General features: G+C 35.1%; 1 protein-coding gene across 4 annotated transcripts in view; it reads right to left on the bottom strand.

Annotated features, from left to right (window-relative positions):
• Positions 1–1,350: 1,350 nt before the first annotated feature.
• SEC24B (SEC24 homolog B, COPII component) overlaps positions 1,351–18,639 on the bottom strand; it is a 100,283-nt gene continuing 82,994 nt past the window's right edge. For all 4 annotated transcript variants that reach the window (XM_060654456.3, XM_060654457.3, XM_060654459.3 and 1 more), the window contains 10 exons: positions 15,738–15,861; positions 15,152–15,310; positions 13,906–14,079; positions 12,724–12,834; positions 11,069–11,244; positions 10,097–10,234; positions 6,966–7,070; positions 6,066–6,158; positions 2,494–2,597; positions 1,351–2,248 (listed from right to left, as the gene is read on the bottom strand). In XM_060654456.3, coding sequence (XP_060510439.1) covers positions 2,134–2,248; positions 2,494–2,597; positions 6,066–6,158; positions 6,966–7,070; positions 10,097–10,234; positions 11,069–11,244; positions 12,724–12,834; positions 13,906–14,079; positions 15,152–15,310; positions 15,738–15,861 — 1,299 coding nt within the window. In that variant the 3' untranslated portion in view covers positions 1,351–2,133. The remainder of the gene's footprint in view (positions 2,249–2,493; positions 2,598–6,065; positions 6,159–6,965; positions 7,071–10,096; positions 10,235–11,068; positions 11,245–12,723; positions 12,835–13,905; positions 14,080–15,151; positions 15,311–15,737; positions 15,862–18,639) is intronic.

The following is an 18,639-nucleotide window of genomic DNA, read 5'->3' as shown; positions in this document are numbered from 1 at the left end:
CTCAATGGTTCCACTTTATGTTCAAGACTCACACCCCAACGTCCTAAGTGCTGCTTGACAATCCTACTACATGCCACTGGTCTATTTAACCTCTCACTCCCCTAAGCGACTATTTCTTGAAGCCTCTCCTACTTTCCCCCTCTCTCAGCTGGTAACTCTGCTGCTTCTTTTACAGAGAAAACAAGGGCAATCCAAAGGTACTTTCCATATTCACTTACCGCTTGGTTGGCTCTTCTTCCAGACACCTGTGTGGGTTTAGGTCTCTGCTCAGCTGTCATTTTCCAGAAGGGCCTTCCCTAGTTACTACCAAAAATAGCATTCTTGATTCCCTTATCCAGCTTTATTTTGTTTTGTAGCCTTCATTACACCTGACATATAAATACATTGTCTTTTTCTCAGTCCTCCACACCATTACCCTAGCCTGTAAGCTCTGTGAAAGTGGGGATTTTGTTTGTTTTATGCCTGGAACAAAGTCTGACAATTATTAAGTGCTTAAAATTACCTCCTGAATGAGTAACAAAATATCCAAATGATTTTTTCTTTCTCAAAGTAGAAACAAGATAGTTTTTGTTATAAAATTACAATATTTAGTTGCCCTTAGAATACTGTAGTTTTTCCTAAAATTCAATAAGATTCACCCTTGCTGGAGGCATCATGGTACAGAGACAAGTACAGTCTTGGGGGTGAGGTTGGGATGGGAGTAGGTGGTGGGAGGGGAGAACATTTGGTTTTTACTATTAGCTCTGTCATTAATTAGTGAAGTCATTTAGAGTGAGTCATTTAACTTCTCATTTGCATCAAGGAATGTGAGAAGAATACGTTTATTTTTATCTAAAGAAAATAGAGCCACCAAATACATAACCAGTAAAAATCACCCACTAAACACACTAAGTTCCTTCTTCCTTCTGAAGTTAACTGATGGGACTTTTATAGTTATAAAATTCCATTCAATGATCTAATAGATCATTAATAGTTTTTATAGTAAATAACCTGTTAGTAAATGAGATTTTTTTCATTAGAATAAAATGACTCTCAAAATTCAAGATGGTAATCTTAACAAATAGGATAGTCACTATGTCATGAAAATTTTCTTGCTATGAATGTATAGGAAAAAAAAAGCCTAATTTAACTGAGAAAGACAAATTAAGTTATTCCTAGTGAATACTTGTATGTATTTTGAAAGTAACATTGGCTTTTAGAATACAAACAGAATAAGTACTCGGTAATGTCCACAAAGTAATAAAACGTATTGATTCACAGATATTACTAAATTCAAGTAGTAAATTCAACATATCCTATATGTAAAAGTAACACCAACAACCCTGCCCACACACAAAAAGACACCAAATATTGTCAAGCAAAATATTTTTAATTAGTAGGCTGATCATAAATAAATCCACATAAAAGATTTAACAGAATTACAAAGAGTTTTGTATTTCTTTTGTGGACTCAATTCATCATATGCATTAGTCAACCTCATTCTCTAACTGTGACAAAAGAGTTGTCATCCAACGATGCAGCACAGTTTAAGCAATTCATATTTTGTAGTTACATTTTTACATTTTCTTTACAAATGTAACATTTATGTACATTATATATATTTTTCTATAGTTCATGTACTGAAATTCTATTGTTTTTACAGGGAAAATATTGAATTCATTTAATGAATACAAATCATTCCTTGTTAAAAAGTAATTCATATAAACAAGTAACACGGTACCACTGCCTTTTGGCATCTCTTGTCAGAGTTTCAAGTCCAGAAATGTTATATTAAGTATAGGAAAAAGGGATTTACCTAACTTGACATTAGGACATACCATTCCACATAGCTACATAAATTTGCCAGCTTGCAATGAACAGGGCACTGTACTGCTGCACTACTGAAAATGTGTAGAAACCAACTCAAAATATACTTGGTGAAACAGCATCGTCATGACCACTAATTCGGGCTGAAGAAAATCTGTCGAGTTCTCTCTTCCCCTTTACCTTCTGCCAAAGCCTCGGGGTGCTATGCTACGCACTGTGTCTTGTGACAACAAATGCCTTCATTTCAAACAGCCTGTGTGCTTCTCTGACAGAGTACGCTTTACTCAGGCTACGGATCTTTTGCTTCTTACTCAATTTTATTTCACTTCACTTACAAATCTGCTGCTGAATGTGAAGCAAAAATTCATAGTAAGAGAATGCAGCTTCTGTTCGGTCTTCAATCAAATGTTGAAAAAATTCTGTTTTGGCAGGACTCTCATCTCTGAAAAAGAAAAAGGGGTATTTATCTAGAGATGCACATTATTAAAAAGAATAATTATACATTAAAAAAATCAATACATGGGGACTTTAGGAAAATGGAACGTAAGGGATATTTATCAATTAACAGCATTCTTCTACTAGAATACATTTTCATAATATTATTTAAAGTCTGCTTTGCAGACAAGCAATTTCACACAGATTGCACAGGATACGGCAATTTCATAATTGAGTTACAGAAGTACTTACTTTACCACATGAAGAATTGGGCTTAATGGTCTGTTGTCTCTAAGCCAAGTGATAAAGGATCTCGCTCTTTCTGATGAAAGTGTATCTAGCTCTGGAAGATGCGTCTGGTAAAAGTAACATAGTTAGGAAATTATTTCCCTTTCTCACACACTTCAGCAATATTAGAGCTAAATCATGATTCGTTCCCCCTACCACCAACCACCAGTACTCTATCCTCAGCCATAAAGCAGCAACCAAACGAGTGAAATTGAAATTATTCACAAACCTGTTTATATTCTTTTGGATAAGATAATAAAACATGTTTGATGGTAAGTACATATCACTGGTATTTTACCTGCATATTATATTTTTTCTAAGTCGATAAAACATAAACCATGATTAATATGCCACTGGTATTGTGTTGCACTTTTATGTTTCATCTAAAGGAAACATGCATTTGAAAGGGGCTATTGCTGATTTCCAAATTTGCTCAACAGTTGTATGTTACATCCTTTTTTTTTTTTTTTTTTAAATTGTTTTTATTTATTTTTGAGACAGAGAGAGACAGAGCATGAGCAGGGTAGGGGCAGAGAGACAGGGAGACACAGAATCCAAAGCAGGCTCCAGGCTCTGAGCTGTCAGCACAGAGCCCGACGCGGGGCTCAAACTCACGGACTGTGAGATCATGACCTGAGCCGAAGTTGGACACTCAATCGACTGAGGCACCCAGGCGCCCCTCTTACATCCTCTTCTAATAACAGTCATCCTCAGAGAACTGTATGTTTCCTTTAGTCCTTAAAATTTAAGGGCAAGGGGACATCCAGATGGCCAACAAGACACACGAAAAGAGTTCATCATCACCATCAGGGAAATGCAAATTAAAACTACAATGAGAACACCTGTCAGAATGGCTAAAATAAACAACACAAGAAACAACACGTGTTGGCAAGGATGCCAACCCTCCTGCACTGTTGGTGGGAATGCAAACTGGTGCACTCTCTGTGGAGAACAGTGTGGTGGTTCCTCATAGAGTTAAGAATGGAACTACCCTATGGTCCAGTAGTCACACTACCCATTTACTCAAAGAGTACAAAAACACTAATTTAAAGGGATACAAGCATTCCTATGTTTATAACAGCATTATTCACAATAGCCAAGATATTGAAGCAGCCCAAGTATTCATTGACTGAATGGATAAAGTGGTGTTTATATATATATACATAATTCAGCCATAAAGAAGAATGAAATCTCACCATCTGCAACAACACGGATGGAGCTAGAGTATAAACTAAGTGAAATAAGCCAGTCAGAAAAAGACAAATACTATTAAGATTTCACTCATATGTGGAATTTAAGAAACAAAATAAACAAGCTAAGGGGAAAAAAAAAAAAGAGAGAGAGACCAACCAAGAAACAGACTCTTAACTCTAGAGAACTGATGATTACCAGAAGGGAGGTGGGGTTGGGTTAAATAGGTGATGGGGATTAGGGAGGGCACTTGTCATGATGACACCGAGTGATGTGTGGAAGTGTTAAATCACTAATACTGTACACTTGAAACTAATATAACACTGTATGTTAACTAACTGGAATTAAAATAAAACTTAAAAGAAAATTTAAGGACAAGGAATTCTAAAGAACAGTGTATGCATATTTAAAACTATGTGCGAGATTATTTTTAAAAGACCTAAAAAGTCTATTCTTACATGTCTTCATAAGTATATTTTATAAATTTAATAAATATATTTATATATGTAAGTTATATATATGTTATATGATGAAGTTTTTTACAAAGCCAAATTAATAGTAAACTAAATAACTCAAAGTATAGAGTAAAAATTTAAATAGAAAATATTTAAATAGAAAACTTTATTTACTGTTATTGTTTTTAACTATGATTGAAGCTGAACATTGTTTCACATGGCTACTACTAGATTTTCCCTCCTATAAATTGCCTATTCAAATCTTTTGCCCATTTTTCCTTTCCTTTTTTTCTGAGGGGACTGGGTGTCTTTTTCTTAAAGATTTGTAAGAAAACTTTTAATACTGGAGAAATTAGCCCTTTTCCTGTCCTGAGTTAGAGATAACCTTCTGATTTTATTGTTTGTCTTTATTTATTTTACCACATGGAAATGTTTTTTTTAATGCTCTCAGATTTATTAATCTTTTCCATCACAGACTTACAAAGGCCCTACCCATTTTAATACAATAAAGATTATTTTTCTAGTATTTTTTTCTTTAAATGCAATCTTTACCACCTTCTATTTGTCATGAATTACATCCATTTCTATTTTGTCCCCCTGATATATTTATTGTGCCACTATCACAGTGCTTAAATAACTACAGCTTTGGAAGAAAGTTTACTATTTTATTTAGAACTTATTTTCTAGGAATGCCTGAGTGGCTCAGTAGGTTAAGTGTCCGACTCTTGATTTCGGCTCAGGTCATGACTTTGTGGTTTGTGAGTTTGAGCCCCACGTCAGGCTCAGAGCGGACAGTGCAGAGCCTGCTTGGGATTCTCTCTCTCCTCTGCTCCTCCCCTGCCTGTTCTGTCTCTCAAAATGAATAAATAAACAACAACAACTTATTCTTCATATGCTTTTCCCCTCTGCTGACATTATTCCCTTTTCTTAAACTTTTCCTTATTACCTCATTTGTTGAGTTTTAGAAACGAACTCTGGAATTAATGTGTCAAAATAAAATCAATCAATCAAACAATACCAGAATGTGATAAAAATTACGTTGACTTTAAAGTAGGCCTTTTCGTTAATAAAATAGAGAACTATTTTCAGAATCGTATTTCTTTGGTATGGGTTAATATACATCCAGAAAAGGCCCACTGAAAAAAATTATGTTTATTATCAGCAAAAAAACTTAGAAGTTAAAGTTGTTGGAAAACAATTTGGCAGTTCCTCAAAAAATCAGACATAGGGTTTATCATATGACGCAGCAATTTTATTCCTAGGTATGCACATTCCTAGGTATGCACAAGAGAACTGAAAACATATGTTCACACACACACTTGTACATAAATTGTTCACAGTAGCACTACTCACAGTAACTCCAAAAGGAAAACAACCCTAATGTCCATGAATGAATGAATGACTGGATTTAAAAATGTAGCGTAACTACACAATTATTATTTAGTCATAAAAAAGAATGAAGTACTTGTGCTTCCTTCCACAGCACATAAACTAAAAAAAAGAATGAAGTAGTACTCATATGTGCTACAATGGGGATGAACTTTGAAAACATTATGAGAAATGAAAAGAGACGAAACACAGAAGGCCACATCTTATGTGATTCCATTTATATGGAATGTCCAGAACAGGCAAATCTGCAGAGACAGAATGTAGATTGGGGTTGCTAGGGGAAAGCAGGAGGGAGAATTTGGAATATAGGTTTCCTTTTGGGGTGATGGGAATGCTCTGAAATTAAGGTACTGGTGACTGTTGTACAACACTGTAAATATACTAAAAGCTAATGAGTTGACTTTATGATAATTAAAATGGTGAACTGTATGTGAATTTGATCTCACTGAACATTTTAAACAAACAAGCATACAAAAAGATAAAAGTGTAGAGCCCACTGACCATTTTCTGTGGTATTGATGCAAAATTAGGATACCCAAGCACATCCTCTATGAAATTATTGTCACAGCTTTTTCCAATCCAAATGTAAAAAACCTAAAACAAAAAAAACCCAACAACATATTAAAGCTCAGTACTCAGAAACCTATTATAACTAATTTTCTCAAAATCGTGAAGCATAAAAGAGGTAAAGTATACCATCTTAAAGTAGGAACAAACATAAAAGTAAAAGGAAACTCATAATTGGTACATTTGGAATCCATATTCAAGAATCTAGAGTGGTTCATGTCTTCTTTGCTTAAATTTCAAGACTTTCCATAAAATATTATTTTATTTCACCATCTTCCTTACTTTTTTCCCCCAATAGGGAGGTAGTGCTTTAGCCAGGATAACTGACTCACTGTATTTCCTATCCACTATTTCAATTACTATCTGTGTATTTTAACTAAGGGCTCTCCCTCACCCCTCCTTTCCTGCTCATAAGGTATAGTTTATGAAGCTATCTTGATCATTCTGACACCCTTCACCACCATCTGGCCCAGTGACTTCTCCTGAACTCCTAATCACTAATGGCTTAGACAATGGGGAGAAGTTGAAACTGCTAAGATTCTTGAGGTCCCTTTGAATTTAATGATTCTAGATGCTAGACAGAATTTATCTCTTTACTTCTCTTTATCAAGTATACATAACCCATGACAATAAATAATCCATAATAATAAAATGGTCTCTGACTAGAAAAGTCTAAAATAAAGTGACTGCTCGTGCCAGGTACCAATTTATTGCTTCTCAGTTCCTAATCCCACCTTTCACTGCCTGACCTACGATAACAGAGCTGGCCTCTGTAAGTGTTTCTGCTTTTGCCAGCCACAACAGTGTTAAACATCATCAGTAGAGGGTGCTTACAGAGCCACAGTCCATAAGGAAAGCACCTTCTCTTGTCAGTTTTTCTGCAGACAATTTTTGAAGAGGTGGTTGAGGTACGACCCTGTCATTAACATGTATCGCACCCTGAAAAAAAAAAAAAAAGAGATGAAACGTGAAGGAACTTATATAACTATCATCACAGTCTGGAACGTAAAGGCTACTACCAGCGTTTTATGAAATACTAAAAAATGACACTTGAGAATTTTCTAAGTTGCAAAAAAATTATTGATAATATATTACCACCCTGGCTATAGAATCAAGACACTCAGATATATTCAAATTACAAAGATAAAAAACATGAATATGTAAAATGATATGTCCATTTCCTTCCCTTCTGGGATCTGGACACATTAAAAGTATGACTATTAAATCTGCTGCAAAGCAAGCTACTTTTTCACGTTTTTCTAGTAACAAAATAAAGAAGATTCAAATGAGTAGAGTTTTAACACAAGAAAGAAAAGACACTATAAATTTGCATATTAAAAATAACTATTGGATACCAGATTTGGTTTATAATATAATCAAAATTGCACTTGTATCAGGGGGAACCAAAATTTGCATATTAAAAATAACTATTGGATACGAGATTTGGTTTATAATATAATCAAAATTGCACTTGTATCAGGGGGAACCACACCTCAACATAATAAAAGCTATATATGAAAACCCCAAGCTAACATCATACTTAATGGTGAAAAACTGAAAGCTCTTTCCATCCCCTAAGATCAGGAACAAGACAAGGATGTCCACTCTCAGCACTTTCATCAACACAGTATTGGAAGATCCAGCCACAGCAATCAGATGACAACGAAAATGAAAGGCATCCAAATTGGTAAGGAAGAAGTCAAACTTTCATTATGCAGATGACATGATGCAATATACAGAAAACCCTAAAGAATCCACCAAAAAACTACTAGAAATGATAAATGAATTCAGAAAGGTCACAGGACACAAAATCAATACACAGAAATCCATTGCATTTCTATATACTAATAATGAAGTAGCAAAAAGAGAAATTAAGAAAACAATCCCATTTACAATTGCACCCAAAATAATAAAATACCTAGGAACAAACTTAACCAAGGAGGTGAAAGACTTGTACTCGGAAAACAATAAAACACTGATGAAAGAAATTGAAGATGACACAAACAAATGGAAAGATATTCCATGCTCATGGATTTAGAAAACAAGTATTGTTAAAACGTCCATACCACCCAAAGCAATCTACAGATTTAATGCAATCCCTATCAAAATAGCAACAGTATTTTTCACAGAACTAAAACAATCTTAAAATGCATATAGAACCACAAAAGACCCTGAATAGCCAAAGCAATCTTGAAAAAAAAGAACAAAACTGGAGATATCACAATCCCAGATTTCAAGTTATACTATAAAACTATAGTAATCAAAACAGTATGGCACTGGCACAAAAACAGACACATAGATCAATGGAACGGAATAGAGAGCCTAGAAATAAACTCGTGATTATTTGGTCAATTAACCTTTGACAAAGGAGACAAGAATATGCAATGGGAAAAAGACAGTCTCTTTAACAAATGGTGTTGAGAAAACTAGACAGCTACATGCAAAAGAATGAAACAGGACCACTGTCTTACACCATACACAAAAATAAACTCGGATTAAAGACCTAAATCTGAGATCTGAAACCATAAAAATCTTAGAAGAGGGCATGTCAGACAGCAATTTCTTGGACATCAGCCACAGCAACATTTTTTCAGATAGGTTTCCTAAGGCAAAGGAAATGAAAGCAAAAATAAACTGTTGGGACCATGTCAAAATAAAAAGCTTCTGCACAGCAAAGGAAACAATCAACAAAACAAAAGACAGCCTACTGAATGGGAGAAGATATTTACAAATGACATATCCAATAAGGAGTTAGATCTAAAATACACAAAGAACTTAAAGAACAAAAACCCAAATAATCCAATTAAAAAATGGGCAAGACATGAAAAGACATTTCACCAAAGACACCCAATATGGCCAACAGACACATGAAAAGATGTTCAACATCACTCACCACCAGGGAAATGCAAATCGAAACCACAATGAAATATCACCTCACACATGTCAGATGACCAAAATCAACAACTCAAGAAATAACAAGTGTTGGCGAGGATGTGGAGAAAAAGGAACCCTCGTACACTATCGGTGGGAATGAAAACTGGTACAGCCATTGTGGAAAACAGTATGGAGGTTCCTCAAAAAGGTAAAAATAGAATTACCATATGATCCAGTAATTCCACTACTGGGTATTTCCCCAAAGAATACAAAAGCACTAATTCAAAAGGATACAAGCATCTCTATGTTTATAGCAGTGTTATATAAAATAGCCAAAGTATGGAAGCAACCCAAGTATCCATCAACAGATGAATGGATAAAGAAGTGGTATATACAGATAATGGAATATTAGTCATAAAAAAGAATGAAATCTTGTCAGTTGCAATAACATGGGTGGATCTAGATGGTACCATGCTAAATGAAATAAGTCAGTCAGAGAAAGACAAATACCCCATGATTTCACTCATATGTGGAATTTAAGAAAACATGAAGAAAAAAAGGAACAAACAAAAAATAGACTATTAACTATGGAGAACAAACTGGTGGTCACCAGAGGGAAGGTGGGGGGAGATGCAGGAAACAGGTGAAGGAGATTAAGAGTACATTTATCATGATGAGCACTGAGTAATGCACAGAATTGTTGATCCACTATATTGTACACCTGAACCTTATATATAACATTATACTATACATTAATTATACTGGAATTAAAAACAAAAACAAAAGTTGCATTCTGATCACATCAGGAACAGTCAGTATCTACCAAATACAAATGGAAATGTCCACTCTACAATTTACTTTGTAATAAATACCACCAAACCCATAAGCTGAATTACTTCCCGTTATTTTTGAAAACTCCATAACCATAGACAGTATCTAATAGTCCTACTGTTCAACCAACTCTACAGCTAGTGTTGTCATTTACTATATTACTACTATAGGGAAAGAGCAGATGTAAAAAATTGTTAGCACCTTACATTAGCAGCCTAGCTGTAGAATCAAGACGCTCAAATATATTTAAAAAATCCTACCTCATCTGTCAATCTGTCTATCCTGTATAAGTTGGGATGAATCATTTTCATTAGATGAACAAGTGGCTGACACTTTATCTGACACATGGCATATACACGATCATCCAGGCGTGTGCTTGTACCAGTTCTAAATGCTTTCTACGAGGAAAAAAAATACATATTTTCAAATAAAACAAATATAGACAAACATTAAAACAAATATATATACCATCACAGTCATGGAAAAAGCATGGCCTTCAAAACAGACCTGGATTAAATTCTCAGCTCTGACACTGAACAGGTAGATAGGTGAGCAAGTTATTAGCTTCTCAAAGCTATACTATTATAAGAAAAACAAAACAATGCTTACCTCTTTAGGGTGTGGTAAGGATTAAATAAGATGATGCATATATAACAGGTATTATAGTGCTTGAGACTTGGAAAGATGTTCGATGGACAGTAAATCCTTTCCTTAGAGTCTTGTTCCAGAAGCACATACATACTAAGAGTGTGCTATAAAAGCATACCATTCTTTAAATTGCTCCCACATATTATTTTTTTTAATGTTTATTTATTTTTGAGAGAGAGAGAGAGAGAGAGAGACAGACAGACACCAAGAGCGAGAATGAGCCAGGGAAAGGCACAGAGAGAGGGAGATACAGAATCTGAAGTAGGCTCCAGGATCCGAGCTGTCAGCACAGAGCCTGATGCGGGGCTTGAACTCCCGAACTGCGAGATCATGACCTGAGCCAAAGTTGGACGCTTAACCAACTGAGCCACCCAGGTGCCCCTTGTTGCTTCCACATATTAAAGAGAGCATATGGTTTCAAACATCCTGTTTTTATATACTTTCATTTTCCACTGATCTTCTGTTTTTCAAAAATTTTCCAGTGCTAAGCTGCAAAACTGTCTAGTTAAATATGAAAAACCCCAGAAAACCTGGATTTCATTTCTTCATCTTTATGAAATGTAACAGTGTAGACAGAGAGCTACCTGTTTAAGAAGGGCCAAAACATAGAGAGGAAACAGCTTGAGGGAGCTGGGTGCTATCAGGGCAGAGTGCTGTAAATTTGAGACTGTTGAGCCGTATGCAGATAAGGAATCCACGACAGCATTCACTAAGGCATCTCTTGCATCTGATAGGCTTGAGGAGATGGATCGATCAACAGCTATAAAGCAATCAAAATGAAAATGTATTTCACCATTAGATTCCAATGAATGCTAAAAGAGATAAAATTTACATGCATTTCTTAAGAAAGCAACAAACACTGTTTTCAGGATAGAAAAATACATATCACCTGCCCCTTCATTTTGCAAGTGTCTACTCATGACACATTTTTTGTGAGGTAAATGTGAACAATTCTGTCAATCAGAACAAATCTAGATTGTTTTGGACCTTTTGGTTTTAGTCTCTATACATCTAAAAATGCTTAACTTCTATTGATATAAGGGAATGTGTACCATCCATTTACATCTGAGCAAGAAAGCTCTAGGGATGTTTTCATTTCTCCAGTAGAAGTCACATGTATAGAGTATCATTTTTTTTTTTTTTTTTTGCATAAACAATGCTGGGTTCTGCTATCTGAGTCATACCTTGTGATCCTCTAAAATTTTCTTTATTAAAACATTTCCAGGTCAACAAAAAAAAGAGGGCAACTGAACATAGCTTCTCATGCAGACACTGAAGAGCCAGGTATCAGTGTGAAAGTTATTTTCTTCCAAGCACATATTTTATTAAACTAGAGATAGCCTATAGGTATGCCCAAGTATTAAAAATAAAAATTATATTGAATAAAAAAAACTATATTGAAAAACAATCAGTTATAACATACTGAATTTGAAATACAGATAAAATAATAAAATATTGGGATACTTTAGTATATGGTATTATAATTTTTCCCAAAATGGATAACAATGACTACTTTTCTCTAGGACTACATGAAAAATAAGATTCATGTCAAAAAGGAAAATTCATTAAAAACAACACTCCCAGTGTTATATTAATTCCCCCAAAAGACTTTTTTTTTTTTAACTTACATATAATAATATTTATTCTTTTGGGTATAATTCTATGGTGATTATATGTCAAACGCACAGCTATGTAATCAATATCACAATCAAAATACACCACAGTTCCATTACCCCAAAAATATCCAGGGGTGCTGGCCCCTTGTAGTAAAATCTTCCCACTATCCTTAACCCTGATAATCACTGATCTGTTTTTCACTCCTGGAATTTTCCCTTTTCCAGAATGTCATATGAGTATGTCTACAGCTGTCTCCTTTTGAAGCTAGCTCCCTTCCATTTAGCATGATGCCTCTGAGAGTCATTCATGTCTATTCACGTATCAACAATTCATTTCTTTTTATCACTGAGTTACAGTTAATGGTATGGATATACCATAGTTTGTTCAAACATTCATCAACTGAAGGACATTTGGGTTGTTACCAGTTTTTAGTGATTATGAATCCCCCAGAAGGTTTTAAACTAAAGAGTTAATAAGAAATGTAAGAACAGTCGAATTCACACTTCTGTAAGTGAAGATGTAAAACATATACACTTTCTAAGTAAGTAATTTCTAGGGTAAAAAACGTCCAGGTTTCAGCTTTTATGACAGAAGAATCCAAGTCGTTCACGTTCTTACTCACCCATGTTTGCCAGAAGGCAGATGGCAGCCTGCACGTCCACTCCCGCATACACATCTGCTAGTGAACTCACTACTGGCAAACAGAGCGTGTGCACTCTAATTCTCCGTTCGCCTATAGGAAATGATGAAATAATGTCAAAACACACTAGACCAAGACAGAAATAAAGCAGACAGGTCAAAACAGTATTCAGGTTACTATTTGACTGAATTAAACCAACAGGATTCTGAAATGTAAAAACAAAGTTTTACACGTAATGGGTTTTAAAGAAAATCAAACACTCTCCATATTTATAGATTGTGATATATATTTTGTATACAGTTGAACATTAGGTTCTGGCTTTTATTTTTAAATTTTTTATTATTTTTAATTTTTTGAGAGAGAGAGAGAGAGAGAGCGTGCACACAAGCTGTGGAGGGGGACAGAGGTAGAGATACAGAGAATTTTAGGCAGGCTCCACACTCAGTGCAGAGCCTGACACGGGGCTTGATCCCACGACCCTGGGATCATGACCTGAGTGGAAATCAAGAGTTGGACATTCAACCAACTGAGCCACCCAGGTGCCTCCTGGTTTTCAGTTTAATATCAATCATTGTAAATTATATACAGCATAGTAAAATGTCGGAAAACCTGACTGTCAAGTAACTAACATGGGTCTTACATGATATACAGATTTATTTATTTTATGGGGCAAAAAATAATGCTAAGGATGACATAGCTGGATTTAGCATGAGTTTACCAGACACATATGATACTGAGAATCCATGACTTCCACGAGTCAAAAATATTAAATATTAGATATTAAAAGGGCACCTGGGTGGCTCAGTTGGTTGAGTGTCTGACTCTTGATTTAGGCTCAGGTCATGATCCCAGGGTTGTGGGATTAAGCCCTGCATCGGGCTCTGCACTGAGTGTGGAGCCTGCTTGGGATTTTCTCCCCTGCTTGTGTGCTCGCTCTCTCCCTTAATAAAACAAAACAAAACAAAAACAACAACAACAACAAAAAAATGATATTAAAGATTCAAAATGAGTTAAAAAAAAACAAAAAACAGAACATATATTTGATTAACTAATGCAGATTCCATTTATCTCCCACTGTACATTCATTCTTTCTCCCCATTTCCACCAGCATGTAAAAGGAGGGGGAAATTACGGCTGATTATATTTCATATCTATTAACATTACCTTTGCTTGATGTATATAATAAAGCTGTCTGAAAGCACACTAAGGAAGTATCTGTCAAATTTTCTTCGATTGACAGCTGTACTGCAAATCCAGCATCAGGATTGATGTTGGCAAGGGATAACAAATCAGTGGAACGGACAAAGAAGTTTCCGTGAAAAGTGTGCATTGAAAGACCTAAGGAAGAGAAAACTTGTTATAAAAGATAAAGCGACAGAAGTATCTTTACCTCAGGCTAAAGCTACTTTTTAAAGTAAAAACTGTCTCTGATTTTGAATTTTTTTCTTTTAGTAGCCTCCATGCTGGAGGCATGGAGCCCAATGCGGGGCTTGAACTCAAGACTCTGAGATCAGGAGTCAGATGCTTACCTGACTGAGCCATTCAGGTGCCCCTGTGATTCTAAATCAAAAGGGTTAGGATTAGGGTGTTAGTAAAGGTTCTAAAAATACCAATTCAAAACTAACAAACAATGCATGTTATATAAAAGAGACAGTATACATTTAACTTGTATTGATAAGTAATCTTATATTTTCTCATACATGATTTGAAGTCAGACAAAGATCTAATATACAAAATGAAACTAATGACGGTTACTATATAACTCATTTAAGAATTAAAATTGGGGGGGGGGGGGTGGGAAGGGCACCCGGGTGGCTCAGTCTGTTTAGGGTCTGACTTTTGCTCAGGTCACGATCTCACAGTCTGTGGGTTTGAGCCCCGCATTGGGCTCTGTGCTGACAGCTTAGAGCCTGGAGCCTTCTTTGGATTCTGTGTCTCCCTCTTTCTCTGCCCCTCCCCAGCTTATGCTCTCTCTCTCTTTCAAAAATAAACATTAAAAAAAGTTTTTTTTTTTTTTAAATTAAAATTAGGGATGAGAATCCCTCCAGCAAACATTCACATAAAACTGAGGTAATGCAAACTGAAGACTAACTGAATGATTATGAAGGCAAAGATCATTCATCAAACAATTTTCACTTATGATCTTCCCTACTCCTCTAATTCTCCTTCTAAAATCACCTCCAGTATGGCTTCTTAGGTTCTTCCTAATAAAGCAAACATTACTTTTTCTCATTTATTCAAATTACTTAAAAAATTAGGCAATGATTATTCAATAACTATATACATTTAAAACAGCTTATAGCTGACAGGTTCAAGCAGGGAGTCCTGAACGATGAAGAATCATTATAGGTAGTCAAAGTAATTTTGACAAAAGTATATAATATAAAGCATGATTTTTGTAATTTCATACCTTTAGTACACCTTATTCTCATAACAGCTTCAAACCCAATTTTTCTTGTGAGATACCGTTTCAGGTCTTTCTGTAACTTTTCTGCTTGTGAAGGATTGTGAGTATAGTGGAAAGATGGGTAATAATAGATGCACCCTGCAGAATACTTGGACATGCAAGCTTTAGAGAGAAATATAAAAAATATTAGCTACAGAGACAATGATATCCTATAATAATATCCAGGAATATCTTACTTGCCCAACAATAGTACAGATTTTTATATCATGAAAAAAATCTAAGTCTTAAGGAAGAAGCCTAGGCTGTCAAAGTAAGAAAATACAAATCTGCGAAAACACAAATATTTGTAAAATATCTGGATAGGGTTTATTGTTGAGCAGAATGGCAAAGGAATTAGATTTTAAAAACAAATAGTAATAGCATTTTAGATTTGTACAGTGCTGTACAGTTACTGGTAATTTTCATAGATATCATCTATCTAATTCACATGCTTTTTATCCCCAAATATTGAGAACCCTTACTAAAGAGTTTAGATTTGACTATATGCTAAAAATGTTTATGTAAACAGATGAACATGGAATCTCCTTACCTAGAGAAGCAAGATCAGAATACTGTGAACTTAAGAGGAACAGATCCACTGCAGTCTGCTGCCCTGAGCAATCTAAAGCCAGTTTCTTATAAAAATCCGTTGCAGGACCAAGATGCTGTACAACCTAAGTCAACAGGCCATAAAGAAAGAGCTGGAAGCCTTGTGCTATGCACATATTTCTACATCTCTTACACTAATGAAGATGATACTTTGTCCTCCTATCAAACTAAGTAAGTTTTTGAAACATCTAGGTAGTTGGCGTAGATCCTACAAGACTAATTGTTAACATTTATAAAGCACTAATAAAGGACTGTTCGAGAGGTTTTAAATAAATTAAAGTTACCTACATTTTACAGGTGAGGAAACTGAGGCAAACAATGATTAAGTAACAACCAATTACACGTTTACTGAGTGGCGGACGCTGGAATATAAAACTGAGAAGTCTGGCTCTGGCTCAGAGTGAGTGCTGTTAACCATTACTATGTACTGTTAACATGACAATGTGACGGAATCAAAGACTGATGAAGGTTTTTCCTAGTGGCATGAGGACACTTGAGCTGAGAAGGTGGCACTGGTGAAGAGTTAAAAATGCAAGAGTCAGACTCCAATTCTTAACTCCTATGCTACACTGCGTAACAAAATATTTCAATCCTCTTAATTATAATGTATGATTACTATATTAGAGTTTACTCAGATATGAAGAAATATGTATATCAGAACAGGTATTTAAGCTTCTGAGTCCCAGGAAATAAAGAGTATTTCTAAAAGTTAAATGAGATAAATAAAACAAAACTGCACTGGAGACTTCAGTAACACCTAACACCTTCCTCTGTTCAAAACCCCTCAGTATGCTATGATGGATTGCAATAGATCAATGAACTGAATGCTAGCTGTACTTGATGAGTTTAAAAAATACACTTGCCCTAATTTATTTTAAAATTAGATTTTTTTCTGAAAAACAACTTAAAAAATGCAGTTTCTGGGATGCCTGGGGGGGGGGGGGGGCTCAGTTGGTTAAGTGCCCAACTCTTGATCTCAGAATTGTGAGTTCAAAACTTGCTTTGGTCTCCACATTGGGCATGAAGCCTACTTAAAACAAAAACAAAAAACCTTCCTAATAATACAGTTTCTATAATAAGTAATATATGGCACTATTTTTCTCTAGCAAATTGATGAAGAATAAAAAAACAGTAAAAATAATGGCTAGAAGATTTGAGAGTCCTTAAGGATGTAGTTGATTAAAAAAAAAGAAAGAAAGAAAGAAAAGAAAAGAAAAACCCCAAGCAACTAAAACACTTTAATAACTTAAGTTTGACCCAATAATTTTGCTTCTAGGAATTTTTCCTAAGGAAAAACTAAATATGTGGCTAAATGTTTATGGCATTACTAAAACTGTTTAGTTCAGACTCACAATTAGTTGTAATAGTATTCCCTTGAGGTCACATAAAACTTATACACAGCACAAAAATGATTATTCTAGCTCATTTATTATTTGAAACAAGGGATTAAAATATTCTGACCAAATCTTCACGTAAAACCCAAGTAATATTCAGTCTCATAGTTTTTGTTTTTTGTTTTTCTTTAATAGAGAAAATACTGGAGACAACTGTTCAGTAGCTAGGAGGCAACTAATTAAATGGAGTACTTTCATATTTACTAAAAGATATTCTTTATTTTTGAAAGTGTATTTATGTTTTTTAGTAATCTTTACCTTCAAAGTGGGGCTTGAACTCACGACCCTGAGATCAAGAGTTGCGTGTTCTTCTGACTGAGCCAGCCAGGTGCCTCTAAAAAATATTTTTTAAAGATAATTTTCAGGGGCACCTGGGTGGCTCAGTTGTAAGCTTCTGACTTCAGCTCAGGTCATTATCTCAAGGTTCGTGAGTTTGAGCCCCGTGTCGGGCTCTGTGCTGACAGCTCAGAGCCTGGAGCCTGCTTTGGATTCTGTGTCCCCCTCTCTTTCCGCACCACTCTTGCTTGTGCTCTCTCTCTCTCTCAAAAATAAATAACATTAAAAAAAAATTAAGACAATTTTCGGGACCTCAGAAAATGCTCACAATGTACCCTTCAATGAAAAAAAGTCAGTTAAAACATATACTATATACGTATGATGCCTGATTATGCATATTTGTATGTGTTTATATAAACATTATTATCTTTTTTTTTTTTTTTTTTTTTAAAGATTTTAAGTAATCCCTACACCCAACATGGGACTCAAACTCAAGACCCCAAGATCAGGAGTTACATGTTCTTCAACCAAGCCAGTGAGGCACCCCTAAATGCTATTATCTTGATAGTAAAGATTATTGATGGTTTATTCTTGTTATACAATGGTTTGTATTATCTTTATAATTAAAATGTTTATGGGAGCGCCTGGGTGGCTCAGTCGGTTAAGTGTCCGACTTCAGCCTAGGTCATGATCTCGCCGTTCCTGAGTTCGAACCCCGCATCGGGCTCTGTGCTGATAGCTCAGAGCCTGGAGCCTGTTTCAGATTCTGTTTCTCCCGCTCTCTCTCTGCCCTTTCCCCACTGACACTCTGTCTCTCTCAAAATAAACATTAAAAAAATTTTTTTAAATGTTTATTAGTATGAACATGTTAAATTGTAATATCTCAGATTTAGTATTATCAGTTGTATAAGAGAAAAGAGAACTGCAGCCAGAAAATCAAGTCACACCTTCACCATTAGTTACTTAACCTTTGGCAAATTTAATCTATTTTCCTCATCTGTAAAATGAAAGGATTAGAGTAAGTTATTTTTAAATTTCTATGACTTGCAAAGAAAGTAATACAAAGAACGCAAAATGATACATTTTCTCCCCAGATTTTTACTATCAATGAAGTAAAAAAGCAGAATAATGAACAAATAATTACACGGGCTATGGAGGTACAAAACAAAATCA

This window comes from Panthera onca, chromosome B1 (genome assembly GCF_046562875.1).
Source record: "Panthera onca isolate mPanOnc1 chromosome B1, mPanOnc1 haplotype 2, whole genome shotgun sequence".
Lineage (NCBI taxonomy): Eukaryota > Metazoa > Chordata > Mammalia > Carnivora > Felidae > Panthera > Panthera onca.
The sequence above is the reverse complement of the archived record's forward strand: the minus strand, read 5'-3'. Positions and strand labels throughout refer to the sequence as shown.